This window comes from Podarcis vaucheri, assembly GCF_965113315.1.
Source record: "Podarcis vaucheri genome assembly, chromosome: 3".
NCBI lineage: Eukaryota > Metazoa > Chordata > Lepidosauria > Squamata > Lacertidae > Podarcis > Podarcis vaucheri.
Genome location: NC_138761.1, coordinates 58264843 through 58290923, shown reverse-complemented (window position 1 = coordinate 58290923; position 26081 = coordinate 58264843). Strand labels below are relative to the sequence as shown.

The following is a 26081-nucleotide window of genomic DNA, read 5'->3' as shown; positions in this document are numbered from 1 at the left end:
AGCGTGACGACACGTCCCGCCTGCCAGACATCTGGAAATTAGCCCTCCCCACAAAAACCGACACCAGAACCAGAGGCACACAGAACGCCGTCACCAATCAACCACACCAGACCCAAACCCAGACCCTCTCCACAGACATATTACAGACTCCATCCAGCAACCAAACTATAGTGGCACCTCCGGATGCTGCACCCCCCTGCAATCCCTACACAGATCTGGCTGGCACAAGGCACAAAACCATAGCTCGCCCCTATACACGAAGCCAAGCCAGAGCACAACTAAATGCAGCACAGCCATCTTCTCAGAAAAACTCTTCACAAGCTCAAGAGGTCAAGACACGAGAGCTTTAGCAACTAATCTACACTTAATGACCCACCCAGTGATATTCAGAATATCACTCATGAAATCACCCAAGATATCCCTCAAGTAATTAATGACCCACCCAGTGATATTCAGAATATCACTCATGAAATCACCCAAGATATCCCTCAAGTAATTAAGGAACAAAAGAAGAAAAGGCACACTAATCTAGGAACTTCCTCTCTACCCAGAACGTTGGAGGCTATACACCACACCCCTCAACAGTATTTATAGGAACTCAAACACCAGACTCTGCTCTGTTCCAGTAACAAGAAGCCGAAAGCACCAGCCTGAAGATGACGAGTGAGACCTCGTCGAAACGTCGCACAGACACCCCGACTCTTACACGGGAAGACACCCGAAGACACCAAAACCTGCATATATATATATATATATATATATATATATATATATATATATATGCTTTCGTAGATTTTCACGGGTACAGGAATGCAGGTTTTGGTGTCTTCGGGTGTCTTCCCGTGTAAGAGTCGGGGTGTCTGTGCGACGTTTCGACGAGATCTCACTCGTCATCTTCAGGCTGGTGCTTTCGGCTTCTTGTTACTGTTCCAGTAACAAGAAGCCGAAAGCACCAGCCTGAAGATGACGAGTGAGATCTCGTCGAAACGTCGCACAGACACCCCGACTCTTACACGGGAAGACACCCGAAGACACCAAAACCTGCATATATATATATATATATATATATATATATATATAATATAACCCATGTTCTAATTAATTAATAATGAAGGATCCCTCCCTTTTTTTTTGCTAAACAGGCAAGCTACTCTTCACTAATAACTTTATCTTCAATTTGCTTCAGCTGTCTGCCATAAAGTTCCCTTTGGTCTTGATTTCACTAATGTGCAATTGTCCTCTGGAAATCAACAGGAAAAATATCTTCCATTTCAGATGCCTGGGGTTGCATTTTGTTTTTGACAAACAAATGACCTTTTCTTTAGATATATACTAATGAAACTTGAACCTCATATTATCCCAAGAGTTCTGGCAGACAATACTAAGTAGGAACCAAGTGTAATTTCAGGTTCCACTACATTCTCCCCTTTATCAGGTGTATGTGAGTTTTATAAACATACTGCAAACCCCAAAGAACGTATAATACTCTTCTTCTATTACTGTGTTTTTAATCATGCAGGATTATTAGCAAAATCTGCAATTGGAGTATATTTATAGATTGCTTAAACACACACAAACCATTTAGTATTCTTCATTGTATTCATGAATACACCTCTCTCTCTCTCTCTCTCTCTCTCACACACACACACACACATACACACACACACACACACACACAGCGTTACCCAAATCTTATAAATTAACCTAAAAAAACAAAATGTTTCCTGCGGGGTAGTACATTTCTTTTCCAACTGTGTTTAAGCACTGTTAAAAATTAACTTTATGCTAAGACCCTCAGAGCAGGTTATGGTTTCAGTTCCACATTCCTTTGATACAAATGCAACAGGCAACGTTATTCAGGCATAAAATGTTGTTTAAGTGGATTTTGGAAATGCTGGAACAGCTTTTTAGAATAGCTTACTAGAATTTACCTGTATTTTCTGGATATTGGCCGCAGCTTCACTGACATTTTGAGGCACATCAAAACATTTGGCAGTAGTGATTTTTGAATTGACCAGCCATTGTTGGAAGTCTCTGAATACTGTCCTGAATCTCTGCTGCAAGGCTTGCTCTTTACTTTGGCAACCCTTTGAAGCTTGTAGACAAAGACTTCAGAGTCCCATGTTAGTCAAATGAAAATGTAGATTGGGATTATGTTAGACAAAATGAGGGAGATATTAATCCAGTACAATACAATACACCAAATTAACATAAAAATGTGTTACACAACAAAATACTGTAGTACTTCTGTGAGAAACATAAATAACATCTGCATTGAATCTGTTCTCTCTAAGTGAGGAATGATCTAATTCTTAATGCTTTTGCAAGATTTTAATTAAAAAGCTAACATTCAAAGAACATCACGGTTAAGTCACACAACACAGACATGCACAGATTTTTGGTTGTTTGTTCTATAAAGTGAAACTCACCTGTTATATTCCTTAATTAACTGTGATACCTTTGCAGAATAGGTACTCAAATCTTTGGAAAACCGACAAAGGTCATTCAGCTGCATTTTTATATCATCGTTCATATGTTCTGCCTTGGTTAGGGCACTCAATGTTTCCTAGTTGAAACAAAACAATACTAGTAAAATATATGCATTTGCATACATGGAATTATCCATTTTTCGTGAAATGTATACATTGGCCTGATCAAAAGTCAAAGTGGGATATGTATGGATTTCATGCACCCACAAATAGCCGCTGTGCTCTCCATTTGCTCCTCCCTTTACAATAGATAGGTACAGCTTCCTGGTTTGTTTCCCTAACTAGAGCTTCCTGTTACATGCACCCAGGAACTATGGTTAGACCTGCAAATCCGGGAGATTCCAAAGCCAGCAACCATGGCTTGGATCCAGACTTCGGGAGTGATCATCAAACAACTTATAAAACTGAGTAACATTTTTGTTCCTACTATGAGAGGGCTTAGTGCAAGATCTGAAATGCTGCTGTGGAATTTGATGTATATAAGCAACAGCTCTGACTTTACAAATACTGGAGGGAAAAACCATGCTTGTGGCTGGTGTGTGGGTGGGTGCAGGACCCATGCATGGTGTCTGTGTGTAAAAAACTTGATTTGGATCATTCAAGAGGAGAGGCAAATTTTGTAAGGTGCTTTGAGAGCATTTGGGAGCTATAAAGTGGGATGTAAGTATTCTAAACTAATTTACTTTTGACACTTTCTTGAAGCCAATTACACTCTCCAAAAGTCTGTTCCAGGTGGTTGGGCAAATCTCTAGAGCGGTGTGTTGCGTTCAGAGGGAAAGGGGGAATTAGCCAAAATTGCCTTCTTTTCCTTCCCACCATGCACTGGTTAAAAAAAACTTCAATGGACAGAAGGAGCCCTTCCATTTACAGACGGTTAAGTTTGGATTCAAGTTCAAATTAAAATATGGATTTCTCCTATCATTATGGTCCATGATCATTATTCTTGGTCCTAAATTATACAAAACCATCAAGGCAACTGGTTGTAAAGACCAGCAGGAAATTTGGTGAAAAACACTTAACCCAAGGCCAGCAGGACTACTGGTTACCTAAACCCCTTGAAACAGCCCATGGCGATGAAAGCTGTGATGAAAGCTGAGAAAGTTAAACAGAAAACAGTACTCAAAGCTTCTGCATCCTATTTCTGCCTCTGCTCAGAGGCCCCAGTTTCAGTGCCACGAGGACTGAGTAATGAAATGCAACACGTGTGTATGCAGAAAGCCATGAAATCACTACACATAGTTTCCATACAAAAAACTCCTTCTACAGTTTGCTGTGTAGCTGGTTTTAGTGCTTTCGAAGTTAACTTATATGATTTAGTTCTAAAAGTGTGTTCCAAAGTTTCCAGTTTAGCAACAATTACATATTACACTCTCTTTGTACAAGCAGCTTTCCCCCTCCTCCCAGGCTTTTGCAGCAGAAAAAGAAAAGAGCAGAAAGAGCTAAAACGGAAACAAAATGGTTTTACCTTTTCTCGGTGCCAGCATTCCACCAGCTCTTTGTCTGTCTGCTTACTATCCAGAGGGGTCAGCGTTTCAGACCAGGTTGTGAGTAGTGTGCTGAAGCGCTGCAGGGCCTCTTCCAGATGAGAAGCTTGCATGGTGAATTCCTGCTCTGACAGAGCCATCTGAGTGTCCAGCTCCTGCAAACTGTTTCGGGTTTGGAATGCAGTATCTTCCCACTGCTTCCAGTCGGAGTGAAGGGCCTGCATTTCGGTCTCTATGTGCTTGCACCCCTGAACAGTTGTGTTCTTTTTCACCGCTGGAGCCAGCGTCTGAACTCTGTTTAGGCGGCCCTCACCAGTCTGTCTGGAATCTATCAGCTCCTGCAATGGAATATCGCCATGGCAACTGAAATGGCTGTGATCCACTTCAGCTGGATAACGGCATGCTTACTACAAAACAACACACAGCATTCTGCGGAAGAGCTACACTGACTGCTCCATGTTCACAAACAGTTTCACCCAAAAAATATATTTTCTGAACAGTGCCGAGCCTGTGCTAAAATGTAAGTGAAAGGTTAAAATAACAAAGCAGGAAAAAGAAAAAAGGAAAGCTGTGCACAAAGTCGCAACATTAGCACCAAGTTACAGAGTTTCAGAATCTAAAGCCCTCATATTTTCCTAGAAAACCAAGTTCGTATTGATTATACTTAACATGGCATGTGGTCTATTTTATATGATACAGATTGTTGTATATTCTGGACAGTCTTGAACTGAGCTGTAAGGTCAGACGCAGCAATTGGAAATACTTGTATAGAAACATTCTAGGAGAAAAAGCACCCACAACTCATGTTTTGTTTTGGGTATGATAACTTAAGGATGGTGTTATCCTCAAATTACCAAGTGGCCAGTTGCCATGTGGTATATGTACTTGCTCCGTTATTTCACGATTTCTGATTCTTCATCTTCTTGTTATTACAGTCGTACCTCGGAAGTCAAACAGAATCCGTTCCAGAAGTCTGTTCAACTTCTGAAACATTTAACTTCCAAAGCGCAGCTTCTGATTGGCTGCAGGAAGCTCCTGCAGCCAATCGGAAGCCACAGAAGCCCCATCGAACGTTCAGCTTCCAAAAAAACATTCGAAAACTGGAACACTCACTTCTGGTTTTCGATCGTTCGGGAGCTGGAACGTTTGACTCCCAAGGTGTTTGGGAGCCGAGGTATGATTGTATTAACTAAGCTTACGGTATATAGCCAGTCATCAGCATAAAATCCCTGACTGATTTACAGGGCAAAGAATAAAATACATTATTACAAATACAAAGTGATGGTTCAAAATACCAACAAAAATAAAACACAGCATAAAACGTTAATGTTTTAGCATACAGAAATACAGTCAGCTAGCAGCTCAATAAATAAAACACAGCTTACAGAATGAGAAGCCAAGTTTTGTTTGTTTAAAATGTTACCTGTTTAAAAGAACTGGATATATATAAAAAAGCCTTCAACTACTTATGCTGTGTATAATTTTGATTTATTTTAAATAGCTGCAGTTCAGCAGTAGAGCTCTTAACATAATTTGAAGTAGCAGGTAAGCTCTCAGCTGAATTTGTAATATATAATGTAAGAAATAATGTTTTCTTTTCTTAATGCTTATTTTACCATGTCTTGACTGATATTTGCTAAAGTTAATAGGTTAATAAGCTACTGTAGTAGTTTCTCACATTAATTTTGGCCAGTTTTTTCTGTATGGCTGATGAATCCCCTGACGCATCTGACCAGCGGTGAAGCTCTTCTTTTGCGGAATTAAGCCAGTCGGTGAATTCATGAACTGCATCAAGGTATAGTAGATGGTCCTTAACAATATCTTCCACTCTCTTCATTTTTTCCTATAAGTGAAAAGGAGGTTGTGTTCAATGCAGTGTTTACAGAATAACAATGCAATGAGTTAGTTCTGCCAGAGGACCTATATTTGTCTAGTTTCTACCCAAGAAAACAGACCTCACCAACATTTCACCCCTGGAAAGCCTCAGTGACGCTGGGGATGGGAAGTCAGGTAAGTGCCCCTGCCCTGCCAAGCTACCAGTCTGATCCCAGAAAAGCTGTGGTTGATCTTAACTATGATTTAGACAAACAAGTCATCTTCAAACCATGGTTTATGATCCTATTTGTTTTCTTAATTACCTATCAGAATTAACCACAGTGCTGGGGTGGGCATACTACTAAACCATGCTTGACTGAAAATGAATGTGAAAGCTTCCAATCTTCCCCTTGCAGTTGTGCCAGAAGAAGAGAGGAGAGGACACACACTTGTGTATATAACAATAAACCACAGTTTAGTTTTATACTAGAACCGAATCAGATCACTGTGAGTATTATGTGAATGCTGGCAATGTATATTGTTTCAATAATATGGTTCTCTATAGTGGTAGAGTATGACTAGCCTTCAAGATGTTGTTGTACTCTAATTCTCAGCAGTCCCAAGTCAATATGGCTGATAGGGATGATGGGAGTTGTAGTCCAATGAATTTTAGAAGGCACCACACTGGCTACCCCAATACAGGGCCTCTTTGTTCTAGCTACACACATGATGAAATATTCTTATAACTGCAGCAATATGTTTTAGTCCAAAGGAATATACATGATGAGTCACACATATCTTATGACTGAATCATTCCCTTGCATCCCAAGATAGCAGAACTGCTTGATTCTTTCAGGATTTGCTTAGCCAATAAGCAATGTCAGATAATGAACCATATTTCCTCCTGGAACTCACTGCACTGAACTCTTGCTTGAAGCCACAGAACAGACAAGATAAACATCTACTTAATTTTTTGTTTGCTTTCTTGAGTATTGTATTGCATAGACTCTACATTTTCCCAGTTACAAAATATTTATTCTCTACTATATTTCCAATAACTTCCTGTCAATATTTGCCTGTCCTTTCATGGTAAATAAAACCAATTGTATTGGAATGATCCACTCAAATCTTAGTTCCTCCTGAGTTCTCTGACAGGTTTTAAGCATCTCATGCTACTGTATAAGGTCAGCATAGTGCAAACGATGCCTGTCCCTCTAGTTCTCCTTCTAGGTGTGTTGCAGTGACTCAGCTGGATGGAAGTTAGATGAGTGGCCCAGCTGCAACATGGTGTCCACTGCTGATGCTGCTAAGCTACTCCAAAGAAGTTTAAAACATTTAAGCACAGCATCTCTTGGATTAATATACTTCCATCTATATGGGATAGCATACATAATATTTACCTTGACTACCGTTGCAATGTCACTGAACTGGATTTTCAGCTCCTCTTGAACAGCCTCTCTGAAAGAATCATCCTCTGTTTTCTCATACAGTTCTCTGGCTTTACCCATGAGCTGGTGCAAGTCTTTAGAATGGTTTTCCACTTCTGCAACAATAGTCTGGAAATGGTCCAGCAGGGAGAATTTCTCTTTCAAGCCATTCTGAGGCTCCAAAGGCTGCTCCACTTTGTGGTCTACTGACTCCAGCCACTGGTCTAGCTGACTTTTCCTCTCCAGATATTCATCCCACTGATGAATCACAGACTCAAGCAAGCTTGCAGTAAAGAAATGCACAATGCATTTAAAATCTTACACCATTTAAGAGAACGAACTAGATTTAGGGCTGCTGTAAAACACCTCCTGCCAATTAAGCCCCCACCCCACCCCAAATCACAGGTGGCAACTGGGAAAGAAAAATTTGTTATTATTGAGGAGTGAGGGGGAAATAATCAAAATGATTTGGGGGCGGAGAAGGTTACATGTCTCTTACTTAACCTTTTTCATGAACAGTTGTTTGTTTCCTTCTCATACCACCCCCTCCTTATTCTTGAAAAGGACATGTTTTACACAGAAGACTGGCCTGTAGCCATCACTGCCATGCCCCTAAGGCACTCTGCTCAGAACTGGCTAGTTGGTTTTGGCTGGCCCTTCTCTCTCATAGCAGCCTGCCAGGCTCCCATTCCTCAATGTTCTGGAGGGCCTCATTGCCCTTCCAGAGATACTTTGTCAGGGTGTAGGCAGATGCAAGATCAAGGAGGGGACCAGAATTTTTTCTTTCATGAACTTCCTTCCTTTCACTTATCTTAGAATCAAAATCAATGCAAACCAGTCCTAAGTGAATTAATTAATCAATCACCAGGTAAGATGAACTCTCAATGAAGAAAGTTACCAAACAATGATCACAAGTATATGTAGAAAGCAAAATAACTTACCTTTGACAGCTCAGGGAGGTATTGATAATGCTGCTCCAGAGATCTTTTAATGTTTTCAATTGGGTCTGTATCGCTTTCTGCCCTTCCTCATTGCTACTTTTAAGGGCTTGTTCACCTTTGCCAATGGCCATATTTAACTTGACTTCTCCCTCACCTTTCATTAAAAGGATCTCCTAGGAAGCAAAAGGACTGTAAAGCTTCAATAGTTCACCCACATTACCCACAAGAAGAATGCCACCCATCAAGTTATGAAACAAAAACTGTATCATATGTGACATTAGAAAGGATTACCTGTGTAGTTTTTTCTATGGACAATACTGAATTCTAGGTTCCTCTTAGCAAGCCCTTTCAGGATTATTATAGAATTACAATAATAGTTCAGCCTGATCTAGCTTTTAAAGTGTTGTCACAACTAGCACTAAAGGTGAAAGAATATACAGTATTGGGTACCCTTGGCCAGTAAGCCACAGAAACGAATGGATAGGTTCAGCTTTTGAAAGCAAGGGGAATTTTGTCTCTTAGAGTGGAGGACTAATTTTGATTACCATTTGGCCTGCTTGAGGGATGGTGATGATAATGATTCTTTAAAAGGTAAAGGGACCCCTAACCATTAGGTCCAGTTGTGGCCGACTCTGGGGTTGCGGCGCTCATCTCGCTTTATTGGCTGAGGGAGCCGGCGTACAGCTTCCAGGTCATGTGGCCAGCATGACTAAGCTGCTTCTGGCGAACCAGAGCAGCGCATGGAAATGCCGTTTACCTTCCCACCAGAGCGGTACCTATTTATCTACTTGTACTTTGATGTGCTTTCGAACTGCTAGGTTGGCAGGAGCAGGGACTAAGCAACGGGTGCTCACCCCATTGCGGGGATTCAAACCGCCGACCTTCTGATGGGCAAATCCTAGGCACTGTGGTTTAACCCACAGCGCCACCCGCGTCCCAATGATGCTTTAGTTGCCTGTTATTACTCATGGTGTATCCTTTTTTTAAAAAATGTGGCTGTTATTTTAGTTTTTAATTTTAGTGTTCACTTCATGGTCACTTGTGTTTTGGTTTAACAGCTGAATATTATTCTTTTCAAAAGTGACACATAAGGTTACAAGCGAGGAAATATGGACAATTCTGTATTTTCAGTAACCCGGTTTTGTCTTTGATCTCTGTTAACTAAAGATTGAGTTTTATCTGGATTTAGGAAGCATATGAGAATAAACATTTGAAACCTTTGCCACCTGGGTGCCTCACATGCTTTGGATTACAACTTCCATCAGCCCCCACCAACACAAGTGCTGGTAATTGTCACAAAAACTTCTGGAGGGCACCCAGCGAACAGTTCTGATACAAACAGCTCCATGATTTTGTTACTTCACCTGTATTTGCATGAGGCGTTTCTCCAACACGACTTTGCTCCCAATGGTGCCCTCTGCAGAGGCCAGCTTTTCTTGCACATCTTTCACCCAGGTCCACATACCCTGCAGAGCATCTTCTAATGCTTGATGTTCCTGGAGAGCCACCTGAGAGGTCTTCAGCTTTTCCTTCACTGCCTTGATTAGGTTATGGTAAGCAGAGAAATGTTGAGAAGCCAGGCGGACTTCCTTCCCAGTACTATATCCTTTCTCATTTAAAACCTGTGACTTCTGGGTCAGTTTATCAAAGGATTCTCTAAACAAAAACGGAGAAGAAAGCTTACGGAGTTACACATATGAAAAACTATGGACAATGTTCATTATTGCAATATAGTTCCAATATGATATGAATGGTAAAAGATTCACATAAGGGTACATGAACAAAACTGTAATCATAATATAATTGTGGGCCCCATAGTCACATCCCACATCCTTAGTCCTTAATAAGAATGTGGTTGTTAAGGGGACTGAGACTTGCTAGACTGTTGATGTATTTATGTGCCACAACTCACTTATGGCAACGGAACAAAACCTGTATGGTGAAACGGTTCCTTGAACTGACTGCATATTGCAGTGTATGCAAACTTCCCTTAACTACTAAGCTATCTTGAATAAAAAAGTTCAGCACTAGACCCATATGCATATCTCACTTGTTTCTTGATTTCAATACATTTTTTATTTGTCACTGTGCTGGTAAAAATACACATTAAGCAAACTATTTAGGATCGTGTAGGCATTCTTATATAATAGAGCAGGATAGGCTATTTAGGTAAAGTTTGTTTTTTACCTGGCCACCAGCAGCTCTTCTAGGAATGCTTCCACTTTCTGCACCTCATTTTTCTTATCAGAAATATTCTGTTTGCTCTCACCCAAAGCTTCTGTGCTTATCCTTTCCTCCATTTCATGGAGCCACAAACTCCAGCTCTTGCACAGATCCTCAAAGCTGTGAGCAAAACAAAAGCAGAAGTATGCAACTGTTGCTAGATAAAGAGAGAATTCACCTGCTATTACACAAACTGAGAAAGAAATTTGTTTAGATATCAGTTTTACTTTAATGCCTAGTGCATGAGAGCAGCACACAAACTATTTTTGTTCAGTGACGAGTAACCTAAAAATACTCAACAAGGATCTAAATATGTCAAGCAAAACCGTGGGAATTATAGAGAGAATGGAGCTTTCAAAATTGTAAAAGTGGTACAGCTTAATTTTTTATCATAGTCTACGTGGAAACTGAAGGCAATGGAAGGATTGTTCTCTACAGCCCGACTCATACATTCACCCCTCATGTGACTCCAATATATGCTGTATGCGTGTGGAGCATACATACATTAAAGCCTAGAGCAGGTTCCCACTTTCAGAGACCACCCCTTGCAATGTGTGGGTGGGGGGGGGGAGTTAGGGCTGATGAGGAAACAATAGGCCAGCAGGGATAGAGCTAGTGAAAATTATCCCACTCTCTACCTTACACAAATGTAATTGTATGAGGGGTGAATGCCCAAATATGGTTATACAGGAAATATAAATGTCAAATAAGCCTATTTTGGTTGTTCTATTTCCTCTCCCCTTTCACTCTCTCTCTCTCTCACACACACATATTGAGGACAGGATTCACCTAATGAGTACCGTCAACAAAAGGTTTCCATTTGATTCTCCCTGCTCCCTTAGTGCCCCTAAAGCTGGCTCAGAGGTCCAGGAGAACTCTTGGGACAGCACACAGGGGCAGGAAGGGGGGGATCATTCTGTCTGGTGAATCAAAATGCTTGCCCTGATGGAATGATCACCTTAGCACAGTGCTGAATTCCTCCTTTAGGGTTGTAACCTCTTTCCACAGATACTAGGCATCTCCATTTACACATCTAGTTGAAGCAGGAGAAAATGCAGACATAGATCGTTTGGTCCATTCTCTCCCCAGTTGTACTGTTTATTGCCCACCATAATCTGCTGGCCTGTGTGACATCCTGGAGACATGCTTGCCACCGAAGATGAAGGGAGTCAGGCAAATAATGAAGTAGGCAAATCCACAGCTCCTTTTCTCCTGCTTCAACTGGAGTGTCCAATGGTCAACAATCCTTCCCATATCTCCATTTTAACTGTACAAACTAGAAAGAAGGACTGTTTGCTATGAGCACATGAATAAAAGTATTCAAAACTGGATTTGTTGCTGATGTTATGTAAGCAAGAGGACTGAGACCACAAACATTCCTCCCTGTAAAGGAAATGTTTTGACATGGTTACCAATGATTTCATAATGTTAAGCTATATGCTACTGTTTTCTTTTTGTCAAGCAAATCCACTTTGAGGAGAGGCCAAAGTCCAGTGGCCAAGCACATGCTTTGTGTGCATAAGCTGCCAGGCCCAATCCAGTTAAAAAGCTCTGGGGCTGCATGGCTGCGAGAGTCACTGTTGGTCAGAATAGGTAGACCAAGACCACAAGGCAGATTTATATGGATATTTTATACACTGCATCACATGCACAAATGAATAAAACAGCCTACCTTCCCAGCTCCGCAATGCATTCTTCCAGAGCTTCTTTATCTTTCAAGCACTGTTTAAAGAACCCCTCAAAGTCCTGATGAGCTTTATTTATCTGTTCCTGGATGCTATTCACAGATGATTTAGGTAGGAAAGCACACAGATGTTCTCCTTCCTGGGAAGCTGCTGCCAGCTTGCTCCTTCCTTCTTCAACGGAATCCAACACTTTCTGAGTGGAACAAACACAGAATTTTACTTGGGAAAGTGGGTAGAGGAAGGAAAAAGAAAATGGAAATGAAGAAGATTGGTTAAAGCATGAATGTTAAGAGCAATTGTTTAGAAAGCCAAGACTATATATACATAAAGATTAGTTGGCACAGACTTCCTTTGAATGTACCACTTCAGATGGTAGACAGAAGATTTGAATGTTACTCCTTCTTTAGAAAACAAATACAAAGTTCTTGTGTATAGAAGACCAACTAGCAAAAAAATTCTAACCTGCAAGTTTTGTATGGAAAGAGAAAGTTTGGTATGAACCAACATTCTGCAATCCACCTTACACTTGCATAGTAGCATCCAGGTATGCAAACAACCATGGTCAATGCTGTTTTGAGGAACCATCTTTATCATCCTTGGCAAGTAAAGGGAGGGAGGGAGGGTGGTGGGGATAGATCTTGGTGGGAGTAGGTTGACAGGCGCTCTCTAACATCCACAGTAATCCAAAAGACGTCACTGGAAACACAAAGGGCCTGGTAGCATCATCAGTTAAGACTGGGTAAAATTTAAAGTCAGATTTATGTTGGTACATTCAGTCAGCATTTCCCAGGGGCTTCTCCATAGCTGCAATTGACGGTATGTGTATTCTTTCATGCCATAGATACATACAACATGTCACCATGCCTACAATGTTTTTGGGAAAGATGCTATTTGTGACCAGTAACATGCTAGCAGTATCCTGTCTTCAGTGAGTTCTTCTGTACCTGTTATCTTTGCGCCTTCACCAAGATACTTTTTTCAGAGTTTTTGCTGGTGGTAATGGGGATGAGCATGCATGTTGAGCACCCACAAAACCCACAAGGCTTTGTGAGTGCTTAAAGGGTACCCCTGCATGACCCAACAGACTTGAAAACTAAACAATGTGTTGTTTGGTCATCCATGGTAACGGTACCTGCAGTTCATGGAGTTTTTCTTCGATGGCTTTACTATCTCCAGATGTAATACTTAAGTCTTTTACAGCAGTCTTCAGGTTAGAATACCAGTTTTGAAATCCACACATAGATTCTTAAAAAAACAAGAAGGGATAGATATAAAACATTATTATATTATACAAAGATGCTGATATTCTGTGCTCAGAATTCATCAAGAATACTCTGTTTTAATTATTATTTTTAACTACTGACTTGTATACTGTAATCACTGCCACTAGAACAATGGCACAGATTTCAGTTCAGTAATGGAACACTGAATATTGTTCTCTATGGTAGACCACTTTGGTGTTAGCAAAAACAAGGAAGCCTGCAAAACAGCAGTGGCAGTTTAATAGAATTAGAAAACAGAAATAACAGCTGAGTTATTCTGGTGAATACTGACTAGGACTCTCTGTTTTGAATAGTGAATATATTAAGACAGTTTATGCAAAAACCCAGCTACTTGGAAAGGTAAGTAAAACAAGTTTTTGGCAACTTGAGTTTTAGGAAAGGCTATGCATAAAAATGAGTTAGTGATGTTAATGGGAACGTTTCACCAACCAAAGCTGGCATGATTCATCTCAAGCAATTTCATACATTCCTGTGGCTCACATATTAACAACCATGACAACTCACGGAAGAAGTGTTTTTCCAGGGACTCTTGCATGGAAGTCTGTGTTTTCAAACATAACTGGTTCACAGCCTCATACTTCTTTATTAACGATGTGACAGTGCCCCCAAGAGTCTCCAGTTCCACAGACGGATATTTGCGACACAGGCTGTTAAGTGTTTCCTGAGTGGAACCAAAGTTGCTCTGCTGCTGCTGCAGGTCCTTTTGTATTTTCTGAGCGAAAATTTGCAACATCAAATAGAGAACATTATGTTTATTTAAATCTATCATGAACACATACATACCATCTTACTTATTTATATCTATTCCCTACTTGGAATTGGAAGGGACCCCTGAGGGTCATCTAGTCCAACCCCCTGCAATGCAAGAATATGCAGCAGTCTCTTAAAGGGGTTGAACCTGCAACCTTGGAGAGGGAAATATCAGCCATCAAAATAGAAAAGAAATCGATTTTAAATTATTCTACTAACTGTTTTACCTCTGTATGAAGTACATTGAAACTATACACCACTGTCCCTAATTTTGGGACACTTCCTCATGTATCAGTTGAACTGAAGTTTCTTGAAATGTATGTGCAGCCCTGCTTACATTTTTTCTAGACTTTGAATCTAAGCCTTAGACCATGGAAATACCACTGGTTCATTGCCATTATATAGCTTCCAATATCTTTGCTACAAGTTTCTACCATGCCTAACAAAGCAGGAAATTTCTCCACTCTGGATCATATGAAAACTTCTGTATAGTGATAACTTTTCACATTTTGACTTGGAAATAGATGGCTGATTTCTAGGGGGAAAGCGAGGGGGCAGGGGGAAGGAACAGCTTGCTTGTTTACCTCAGTGCTTTTTTCCTTTAAAAAATGTTTAGGGGTACTCTCATTTTGACTCAAGAAAAGCACCCTTTTATAGTTCAAATCGGGAAAAATAAATACAGTAACTGGACAAAAGTACAAAGATTCACAAAATGTTTAGGGGTATGCGTACCACTGCGTACCCCCAGAAAAAAGCACTGGTTTTCCTGATAGTTCTAAACCAACACATGATAAATGCACTATATTAAGTTGGTTTAAAATCTCGTCCATTTCCTGTAATTGGCATTAAACAGTGAGATATCTGGGATGAAGTCTTTTTTTTTTGTCTCTGAGCTAAAGGTGCCATGAAACCAGGGCCGGCCCACACATGAGACAAGGTAAGGCAGCTGCCTCAAGCAGCTGGATCTAGACAGGTGGCAGATCCGGCCTCCAAGGAGCATGCTGGCAGTGGCTGTGAAGGTGGTGGTGGTGGGCAGCTGCTGCAACATGCTCCTTGTAACCCTGATGTGCCGCCTCCCACCACTGCCACCTCATCTGTGGTGAGCAGGTGCAGAGTGTGACCAATGGCAGGATGCCTATGTAGTGACAAGGAGGGTTGTGGGGACAGGGAAGGGCTGGCACAGGCATGCTGAGGCTCTGGCCGCTACTGGAATGTAAACAAAACATTGCTAAGAGGGATCAGGAGGTGGCCAGAGCTGAGCAGGGCCGGGAGCCATCAAGTCTGATACACTGTCCTCTCCCTCCTGCTGGTCGGCGGGGCGGGGGGACCCCTGCCGCACCTCACAAGGCAACATCATGAACTTGGTTGTTAGAGTGGTGAGGCCGAAGCTGGCCAACTGCTAACTTCACGAACTTCAACTTCAATATGCTTCCCTCACCTTGTATGCTGTCCTGGTTGGTGAAAACAGAACAAATGCCTGAAGGAGATGGAAGCTGGGGGGAGCGGGGCGGATATGAACATTTTTATGAAAGGCAAGAAAGCAAACTGGTTCTGGGCAGCTCTCTACTTCCCACAAGTTCTATTTTCTTCCTTCTATAAAAGGCAAAGGTAAAAATCTGCCTTCTACCACAAGGTGATGCCAAAGCCTCACTAATGCCCTTCTACAGTGACGTAAGAATGGACATGGAATTCTGATGAACCATAAATACTATATTGTTTTCGTAATACTCACCTTGACTGTGCTTAGACCTGACAGATCCTGGCTAGGAGCACAGCTTAGGAGTGATTCTTCCATTTTGGTGAGCCACTTCTCCATCTGATTAACAAAGTTATGTAACTGCATCTTCTGAGAACTGAAATCTTTTAGTGTTTCTTTTGCTATCTCAGACATTTCTTTAGCGTGCACCAGTTTTTTCCTTAAATCTGCTTCTAAAAACTAAAACAAAAACAAGCAGATTCATTAAAGCAAATCCTCCCTGTCATAATCATAAAACAACTGAAAATAATTATTATCCCACTTCTGTGGTACCATTTGTTAAATAAGAAAACATAAGGTCCTTTAATGAATCAACAATATAAACATTAAATCCTGTAAGTGGCAGCTACAAAAATAATAATGTTGCAGTATAGCCTTTCACCCTGAGAGGAGTCCTCTTGATCAGGACTTCAGCTAGCCTTAAACAGAAGCTTGCAGAGGTGTTCAATGGGGGGGGGAGCTGATAACTTCCCTCCAGCTGCCAGTACCAAACTTTAGCATTTTAGTCTTACAAAGGTGGTCCCATTTTGCTTTCAAGCTGGCACTTGACCACCTGCCTTCATTATTAAAAGGAATAATCTTATTGTGGCTGTTCTTTGATACAATCTTCAGCCTAACAACAGGAATTTCACAATAAGGCCATCTGATCTTTCTTCTATGAAAGAATCAGGATCAGTCACTAAGTTACATGATGGATTTTTAAACACCGAGAGCCAAATATAGACTCCCTCTCGTCTATGTATACAGTTTTGTAACAGGAACATTTAACAAAGATTAGAGCTATTAATTCAAATCAAACTTCATAGAAGCCTGAGACTGAAAGAGTGTGAAAGTCTGTTTGGGCTCCTAAAGGACCTTAAAGAACTAGCTGCAATGGGCTACAATATCTTACCTGAAGATTTGGGGGAACTTCTTCTGCATTTACTAATTCTTTAAGCTCAGATATTTTTGAACTGATTTGTTCCACATTCTGTTCTTTATTTATAATTTGAGACTGTAAAAGAGCACATGAGGAAACATGGCTTTAGTTTAATATCTCCATCCCAAGTCAGAGGTTTTCAACCTTTTTGAGTCCACGGCTCCCTTAACCAACTACATTCTTTCTGTGGCTCCCCTGTGGGACTCAGGAGCCCAGTTGTGTCACCCCTTGCCTGTAGAGCTAGCAGCCTCTCACCCTTTTTCAAACCCCCTCCTGTGGAGTGTTCCCTCAGGCTCCGCTCTTTGGGAGTCCTCCAGGCAGCCTGTGCTGCAGCCTCTGGTGTCTGTGCTTACCCCCACCCCCCACCCCAAAGAGAGGTGCCTGCAAGAGGCACCATTCTCCTGCAGAGCTTATAGCCAGGGCTGCTGCAATAAACAGCTGTGCAAGCCTTGGGGAGGCAAAGACATCAGAGGAGGGAGGGAAGGAAAGAGGGACAGAGGCCAGTGTTGCTCATGGCACCCCTGACCGTCATTCAAGGCACCCCAGGGTGCCATGGCACACTGGTTGAAAACCACTGCCTTAAGTGCATTCATTCCATATAAGTGAACAGCTGCCATTCATTCCTATTGGAAAAAGTAACTTGGGTCATGGTGTCAGGAGTGCGTGCAGGAGCCAGGCCTGTGACCAGCAGGGTTTCACAGGACTGGGGCCTTCCTAAGTTTGTTCTGGAGAGGCAAGGCAAGGCCGCACAGGTGAAGCCGCTTGGTAACTCACTGCACCTGGTGGCAACAGCCGGGCAGGATTATAAGGGATATAAGGTCAGCATTTCGCTTTGGCTCTTCGCCACAGCAACACGATTCCTGCCTTGCTGCGTTTGGCTTCTTGCTTCCTGATCCTCGGACCTTGGCTTCCTGGCTCCCTGCTTCTTCACCCTTGGACCCTCAACTTTGTGACTTCTTGCCTCCTGACCCGCGGACCCCTGGCTTCTGGACTCTTGTTGCTCCCACACTGCCATCTTGCCCCTGGTCCCAAGGTCCTCAGCCGGGGGCAGGAAGTAGTGGTTAGTGCGACAGCATTGCTCACCTAGCTTTGCAATGCCAACCATTACTGAGAGGAAAAGGCAGACCAGCAAGGCAACAAGGAGTTCAGTGCAAGCATGGTGGGAACCTCTGATGGAATTTGTGACTGCAGCCACATTTTGTTGATCTCCCTGCTGCCTTGTCCCTACCCCTCTGTCTCTGGATAACTGGCAGTAACCCTTGGCATTGGAAGCCAGATGAGCCAACCACTATTGGATATAGGCACAGGATCTAGATAAAGGTAGATGCATCCTTCTCACTCCTCCTGACTTTTTCAATTATGCTGGGAATTCTTCCAAAAGCATTTAACACCTGTGAATTGTGTGTATTCATTGGATGTGTATTTGTTGCCTGTTAACAATTTAATGGTACCTGGCATTCTTCCAGGAAAGCCTCGGTTCCCTGGCAGCTGGCCAGGTTGCTGACAATGCCATTCATCTGTGAGATGGAGTTGTTGCACCACCCATCCACATCATCACCAACTGCCAGGACATCTTCCCACAGTGACACACTGACACTCAGCCTATCTATGCTATCATCGAGCTTCTCTGAAACCTGTTGTGCAATGAAGAAAGCAATTAGGGATATTGCCTGATTAAATAAATCTTTATTTATTATTCTAGTAAGTTTAAGTCAATTAATTGCTTAACTAATTGCTTAGTTCTGCTGACCCACCTGTCATTCTAGCACAGCTCACGTTGATTGCTAAGACAGATTGAGAACATCCTCCTGACTATGCCATCTGTATACTGAGTGACAAAGGTGCCAGATTCTTTGTTGTTTTTACAAGATCCAAGTGTGTTTTCAAGGACCCCTGCTTAGTCACTGGGAAAAGGGAAGACCTTCCTCAAGGATTCAAATTTATCCTCATGCCAGAAACAGGAATTTATTTTAAAGAACTTGCAGCCTTGCTCAGGAACCTTTGTCCAGTTGCATTATCTTCACTCCCTAGTTGCATCAAATTATAATGAATTTCTACCCTACCACCTTCCTTCTCTAGTCATCACCACTAACCAGAAGCACACAGAGGAGCAGCAACCCTAACAAAAGGCAACCTTTGTGCTTCTTATTCCTCCTTGATCTGCACAGAGTGAGAGTAAAAAGCCAAGCTGCCTCTGTGGCACTGGATCTGGGGGCTTGGTGTTAACTAGTGCTATAATCAATGCCTCATTCTCTTCCTGAATTTCAAGGCTGACTCCATTACATAATGCACTGTGTGTGAATATATTGGTGTGCTTTTCTCTTTAAGAATAAGAGCTGTGTGGGGCACAATCAGGATTGGAACCATTACATGTAGGGAGGGGGCTTAACACTTTCCCTGATGAAAGCTTTCCCTTCTGAAGTAGTTATTTCCTGCCAGGAGAAAAGATGCACTTTGAGAAATCAAATTCACATTTCCTTCCATTTTATATAAATAGAGTACTTAATAAACTGTTCGGCTGAGACTGCAGAGATCTGGGTTCAGACCCCAACTAGGCAAAGAAACTTACTGGGTGACAAGGAGCCAGTTCCTGTTTCTCAAGTCAAACTACACACACACAGGATTGTTGAGAACTCTATGGGAAAATTCTGCATATGCTGCACTGTGCTCCTTGGAGAAATGATGCAATGCAATTCTGATACTTAATAAAAAAAATCTTTCAAGGTGCCATGAATTCTTCACGGTATATGTATAATACAGGCCAAGTTCTGATTATATATAACCCTTCATTCCCATGATTGGACTCACACTTCAGTTACTCACATGATCCAAAAGAAAAGCTACTTTGAAATCTCAGCATGCTCCTCACTAATAACAGCTTGTTTGTATTTAACTTTTTGAATTACATCTCAAATACAGTGGTACCTCTGGTTGTGAACGGGATCCGTTCCGGAGCCCTATTCGCAACCTGAGCAGAACACAACCCGTGTCTGCATGTGCGCGGGTCGCGATTCACCAGTTCTGTGCATGACGTCATTTTGAGCGTCTGCGCATTCGCAAGCTGCGAAACCCAGAAGTAACCCTTTCTGGTACTTCTGGGTCGCCACGGGATGCAACCTGAAAACGCTCAACCTGAAGCAAATGCAACACAAGGTATGACTGTATACTGCTTACATCCAGCCATTTGTCCACAGTGCTGTCCATGTCAACTTTTACTAGCATGGGGTCACAGTTGGGAATCTTTTTCAGTTCTGCTAGCAAGTGTTTTCCTTTGTTAGTGAAGGCATCCAATTCCCTCTGTCTGTCATTCAACTCATTTCTGGCTGCTTCATGCTGGGAACAGAAACATTCGCTTGTTACAAAAATCTGTAAACAGATTCACCATCCATTCTGCCTAATCACCTTTACACGTTACATTTTAAACTTTCCATCATGACCAACTTAGGCACCATTGATTTCAAGCAACTACTTTTATTTTGAAAAGGCCAATCTAGAGTTTTGCAATAAAGTTACTTACTCATTGTAGGTAAAGCAATGCACATATGTTTTACATTGCAGATAAAGATCACAGTCAAGCAACTGCAACCAAACCCTACTGTTTCACTTGCAAATGTCTGCTATGCATTACCTTATCAGTGGACGTAGGATTACCTTCTCACGTAGCAGCTCATTGCATAAAAGAATCTATCCTCAAAAGTGAAGAATCGGCAGATGACTATAATCCTGCTAAAACGATTCACTAAATAATTACTACTGCTTTTTTTAGGATGAAAATATTTTAATTTACCTTTGATAAAGCCCATCTAACATCTTCCTGGTCCTTCAACATGGCTTTTGTCATTGTAACATTGCTAGCAACCTCTATGGCTTTGCTTACTGTGGATTTCAGGCTCTGATATTCTCTTATCAGGTCAACAAGGACACAACACTGCTCCTGCCTATGATGTGGGGGAAAAAATGCGATGACACATATGCTTTGTCTACTATGCACCCAGAGTATGATTGATCATGCAGAATTTCCTGTTGCCTTGTAGTTCCCTTCCCATGATTTGCAGCAGCAGATATGAGCACATGCACTTTGATACAAAGGTCCAAGTAGAAAATGGAGGTACATACATAAAGCAGCCGATAAAGCTGTTTTGCTCCTTTGAGCAGCCCTGTTCAAATGCTTGTGAACAGAACTAAATAGTCTGCAATTTTGCTTGCAGCAGTATGCTTGCCTTGACCATGTAAAGTGGAGCTGCCACTCTTGCCCTTCTCCTGGGTCTAGAAACTCGCATTTGGGGCAGGGGAAGGTAGCAATAGTGACCTCTGGCACAGAAATTTACAATGCAATAGTGACCTCTTCCAGAACCTTGGTAGTGTGTATTTTCCTGACAGAGATTGGAACTATCAATCCCAGAATCTAATAGGGGTGGAATAAAAACCTCCACTACTTTCTCCTGCTCCAAAGGTAAATTTTTGAACTAAGGGGAAGGGAGAGATAGGAGGTGCTTTGTGATTGACTTTAAGCCTCTATGGGCATTCAAATGCTAGCAGAGCATTTGCCACCATTCAGCTGGAGTTTTTGCAAAGGCTTGACCCTCTTCAGAGCAACTTGCAGGGTAAACATGAAGGAGGATATTTATACCTACAACTTTAGCAGCGTGTATTAAGTCATTACAACATCTTCATAAAAACCTTCAATGTTTAAATATTGCAATTAATTAAATACCTACTTTTCTTGAATAAGTTTCTTAGTATCCTCCCAGGTGACTTCCAAACAATTAATATCCTTGTCAACAGCTTGAGCAAGGTTTATATCTCTTTGGGCAATTTGCTTTGCTCTGCTCATCAGCCATTTTAGTTCATGCTGGTGAGAATTCAGTTCATCATCCAACTGATTAAAAATCCTTAATCTGTTAATCAACATATTTATTACGTATTGTTAATTTGTTTTTAGGTTTCTTTAATAAATAAATAAAAATAACATCTCCAAACAAAACAGACAAAGCTACACCTCTGCAAACAGACAAAAATATAATACAATATTTTGTTAAGCATCACAATAACATTCTAGAGCAACTGTGATGATATGAATCAAATTGTAGTACGATATATATTCTAACAGAGAGAGCCAAAGTGGTGTTTTTGTCTTCATTAAATTTTTGTATTTATCCCATACTCTATACAATTTTTTCCCCTAATTATGTGATTTGTAAATCCCTTGTGTACTTTCACATTTTCATACCACAAATATTATCATGAACTTCTAAGATATGTGAATTCTCCGATGTCATCCATTCCTTCCACCAACAAATACATGATGCTTCATAATATAATCTCATATCTGGCAGGGAGAAACCTCATCTCTCTTTTGCCTCTATCAATATTTTATTCTTGGTTTTTTCCCTTACCAGATATATTTAGAAATATCTTTTTGCCATACATTGAAACAATCTGTCTTGCCAATCACTGGAATTGATTGAAACAAAAATAACATTATTGGTAATACATTCATTTTTATAGTCGACACTCTACCTAACAGTGAAAGTTTCATTCTGTCCCAAAATTGCAAATTATCTTTATACAGATTTATATTATTTGCTGTTAACCATACACCTAGCTACTTAGGAAGGTTAACACCAACCCCATTCCTGATGGAAAGTGTACTTGCAAATATTTTCTGAAATTTAGTCTATTTTTGTCCAATGTTTGGTAAGTTCTATTATTGTAACTGTTTTCCACACAAATGCCTTCACACCTTAAATTTTATATCCCGTTCCATACAAATATGTATGTTTTAAGCGTATGGCATATAAAATATTTATTGTTTTGACAATTAACCTTATTACTTTCATCAAGAAAAAGGATGAAGGGCTAAAACTAACAACTCCACTGTGCCATCAACCTCAACCTAGACCAGTACCATCTTATAATGGAAACCTACTGACTGCTACACATACCTACATGCTTTGAGCTTCCACTCAGAATATAGCACGAGATCCATTGCCTTAAAACCAAGCCCTATTGATACAACCATGTCTGTTCCAATTCTTTAGATTAAGACCCACAACTTACAGATTTATAAATGAGGTCAACATGACCAAACAGCAAAATAAATAATAATAATAATAATAATAATAATAATAATAATAATAAATAATAAATAAATAAATAAAATAAATGCTGTTCTGACTCAATACACAATCTTAGTAAGTGAAATGAGTTAAGAACCAGTTGAGAAAGTTATCCTCATGTGATGCATGCATTCCTTTTTGTTTTACCTTTGCTGAACTTCCTGAAGGCTTGGTTCATTCAGTCCTTCCTTGTCAGCCCTTTCTTCGATATCTTCAATGCTTTTTAAGAGCTGTTCTTTGCGTTCCATGACAGACCTGTGCAGAGCTCCCAGGGCTTCTGCTTCACTCTGCTTCGTTCCCAGCAAAGACTGGACGTACTCTAATTCTATGCAGATATTGTCAGCGATACTCCTGCAGGAGATTCTTTGCTCAGAGCTTCCATGTTTTAAATGATATTGTGCTTTAGTAAGGGATGTATCTAAACTGGCTGCTGTAGATTCCAGTTTGCTGACATCTTGAATAACCTCACTCAATTCCTTCTCCAGCACTTCGGATTTAGACTTGTCCATGTTTCCAGTAGTTTCTACCATCTGCCTCAAATGGTGAAGAACTTGTGATGCAGCAGTATGAAGCTCTAAGAAGGCCTTAAGGTGGGGCAAAGCATCTTGCCTGCGGCTAATTACCTGACTGGCCTCTTGATACAGCTGGAGACAGTCTTCCGCCTTATTCTGGAACACACTGTGATCTTCTGGCCGACTCAAAGAGCACAGCTTTTCAACATGACTCTTCAGACTCTGTAGTTCTTTGAACTTTCCTTCCACTTCCATTCTGTGTTCCTGTTAAGATGAAGGGTAGGGAATAAAAAGTGTTATAAAGCAAAAGTAAAACACCTCTTCTTGGCATAAGCCTTGCTTAGCACTGCCAGCAAATTTGATAAAGTCATTTGATGTTACTAAATTTCTGCTCGTTTCCTCCCCCCCCCCCAAATTCTGTACAACTTCTTTTATTACAGGCAGCCTGCCATTTACAAGCATTCAATATGTGCACAACCATGTATACACACATCATACCAGACCCAGAAGTGACCCAGAAATGTCATAAAGATGTCACTGAATTTACCTTATTGTGACATACAGCAGGCTGTTGATCAGCTGTATTTATTTCAGATGTAGCATGTAGTTTACCAAGAAATTGCTTAATCCAGTCAGAAAAACTGAGGAGTAGCTCATCGTACTGTCTATGCTCAGCAACAACAGACTGGAGGAAATTTATCCTGGAAGATGTTGAAATTAACATTTTCATTTTTATCTTGACTTGGTCAGTTTTTGTTTTTTTTAGTTAAGGATGCAATAAAAGAATGTTACATATTCAATTATGTAAATAATGTACAGCACAATCCTCTGTGTGGGAATAAAAAACAGAGCTGTGGGAAATAATAATGATAAACAGGTACAGCTAATCAAACACAAATTTTGCACGGCTCATCCCTGCAGGGGCACAGTCAAGTAGGAGAGCTGACACAGTGAATAGAAAGATGTATCACTCAAAAGGAAAACAATCTCATAACATCTTCTCTTTCAGAGTGCATTCTCAAATAAACCTTTGTTGGGGAGCTGACCAAGTGAATGATCCCCACATTGAGGTTGTATAAAGCAGTTCCTATAACCTACTCTGTTGCTCAAAGTAGACATTGTCTTGAACTTCAGAGCTGAATGTCTTCCATGCAGAAGTCAGAAAAATGCCAGTGATTGTACATATGGGTTTCTTGGATTGTTGTACTCTCCACTTTAGTCCCCATCAAACAACATAGTCCAGTGTGTGATTTCCATTACATTCGACACATTAACTTGTGGCATTCTGCATTCTGTCAGTGATCAGCATCTGTTTGCGAGTAAAGTGCTGCTATTTAAATAGAAACACAAACCTTTTGGTAATTATCTGAGGTAGAGTTTTCCATCTTCTATCTAAGTCTTCCAAGTCTTTTTTAAGTGTTTTCACACTTTCGCTGGAACTTGTTTTAAATAGTGATTCATTTAACTGCAGTAGGCTGGTATACAATGTAGCATAGGATGCAATATCAGATTGCAAATCCTGAGAAACAAATATATATCTTAGTGTCAACCCTTTAATATGTAAATATTATAATTATAACTTTGAACCAAACACATCTAGAGAAAGTTAAATTGTAAGTGACTTAATTGTGCAGTATTTAACGAGGCATTGCAATTGACTGAATTTATTATGCAAGTCTCAGTGCTCATTGCTGAAGGTTGTCCTGAATTAGTTTCCTTAAAACAATACTGGAAATGTATAAAGAAAATTCTAACAACAAAATTCAAATTAAAATATAATTATTTTAGCTTTAGAAAAAGTAAAAACAAAACAAAACACCAAAAATATCTAGAAATCAATTATAGCAAATAGAAACGACAAACAGTTTGAGAGCAATGGGAAACTATGCTTACTGAAATCCTCAGGGTGGCTCGAAACAAAGGGTGCCATTGCTAGGATTGATTTTTAACTGCTGTGAGGCCTCCAACATGTTTGGCAACTGTAACAAATCTGGTTTGCCAAAAGCATGACAACACAGAGCTGATCTCACACTGAAATATATTACAGAATTTGGTTCCATGTTGGTTTCACCAACATGAAAGTATATGTCACTGCAATTTGGGTGAAAAGTAATCAGAAAAGGATGCTGAGTTTTGAATGGTGGTGGCATTTGATATAAAATGTTGCATTTGATATTTTATGTGTGCAGATTATCTGTTGAATTAATTTACCATGCACATGAGCATATTTGCAAACCAGAGAAACTATTGTAGGCATCATATATGTTACTGAGGCAAGGTGTACACAACGTGTGGCTACTAACCCAAACACTTCTTTTGGCGGTCCGACATAGGCAGTCAAACAAGAGCTTTGCTGAGACCCTGGTGGGTTGCATTCAGCTTAATGGACCAGCAATTGTGTTCGCTTCAGGCATTCCAGAAACTGGGAAAATCAGTACCTAATCTTTGTCAGCACAAAGATTACTGCTAGTGCAATGGGGCTTCCGCCCCTCTGCTCCCTCTGAATTCACCCCATGTCCTCCTCAAATCTGCTCTGGATGGTTGGGGGACCCCATAACAGATATAGTATGTGTGTGTATTCTGTTGCACAAGCAGAAATCCTTGCATTACGGAATTGCTTGCTTAGCACTATGTTGAATACAACCCTATGTCTTGAGCTTGTTTCAGTGAGCAGATTT

The 26081-nt window shown here is 40.8% G+C and overlaps 1 protein-coding gene across 13 annotated transcripts in view; it reads right to left on the bottom strand.

Annotated features, from left to right (window-relative positions):
* SYNE1 (spectrin repeat containing nuclear envelope protein 1) overlaps window positions 1-26081 on the bottom strand; it is a 291021-nt gene that overhangs the window by 149336 nt on the left and 115604 nt on the right. For all 13 annotated transcript variants that reach the window (XM_082215153.1, XM_082215141.1, XM_082215140.1 and 10 more), the window contains 20 exons: window positions 24756-24922; window positions 23951-24104; window positions 23039-23667; window positions 21491-21670; window positions 20560-20710; window positions 19947-20105; window positions 18224-18406; window positions 16746-16847; window positions 15830-16033; window positions 13852-14059; window positions 13197-13309; window positions 12052-12257; window positions 10344-10499; window positions 9521-9812; window positions 8157-8329; window positions 7189-7498; window positions 5652-5816; window positions 3955-4311; window positions 2430-2566; window positions 1932-2109 (listed from right to left, as the gene is read on the bottom strand). In XM_082215153.1, coding sequence (XP_082071279.1) covers window positions 1932-2109; window positions 2430-2566; window positions 3955-4311; window positions 5652-5816; window positions 7189-7498; window positions 8157-8329; window positions 9521-9812; window positions 10344-10499; window positions 12052-12257; window positions 13197-13309; window positions 13852-14059; window positions 15830-16033; window positions 16746-16847; window positions 18224-18406; window positions 19947-20105; window positions 20560-20710; window positions 21491-21670; window positions 23039-23667; window positions 23951-24104; window positions 24756-24922 — 4224 coding nt within the window. The remainder of the gene's footprint in view (window positions 1-1931; window positions 2110-2429; window positions 2567-3954; window positions 4312-5651; window positions 5817-7188; window positions 7499-8156; window positions 8330-9520; window positions 9813-10343; window positions 10500-12051; window positions 12258-13196; window positions 13310-13851; window positions 14060-15829; window positions 16034-16745; window positions 16848-18223; window positions 18407-19946; window positions 20106-20559; window positions 20711-21490; window positions 21671-23038; window positions 23668-23950; window positions 24105-24755; window positions 24923-26081) is intronic.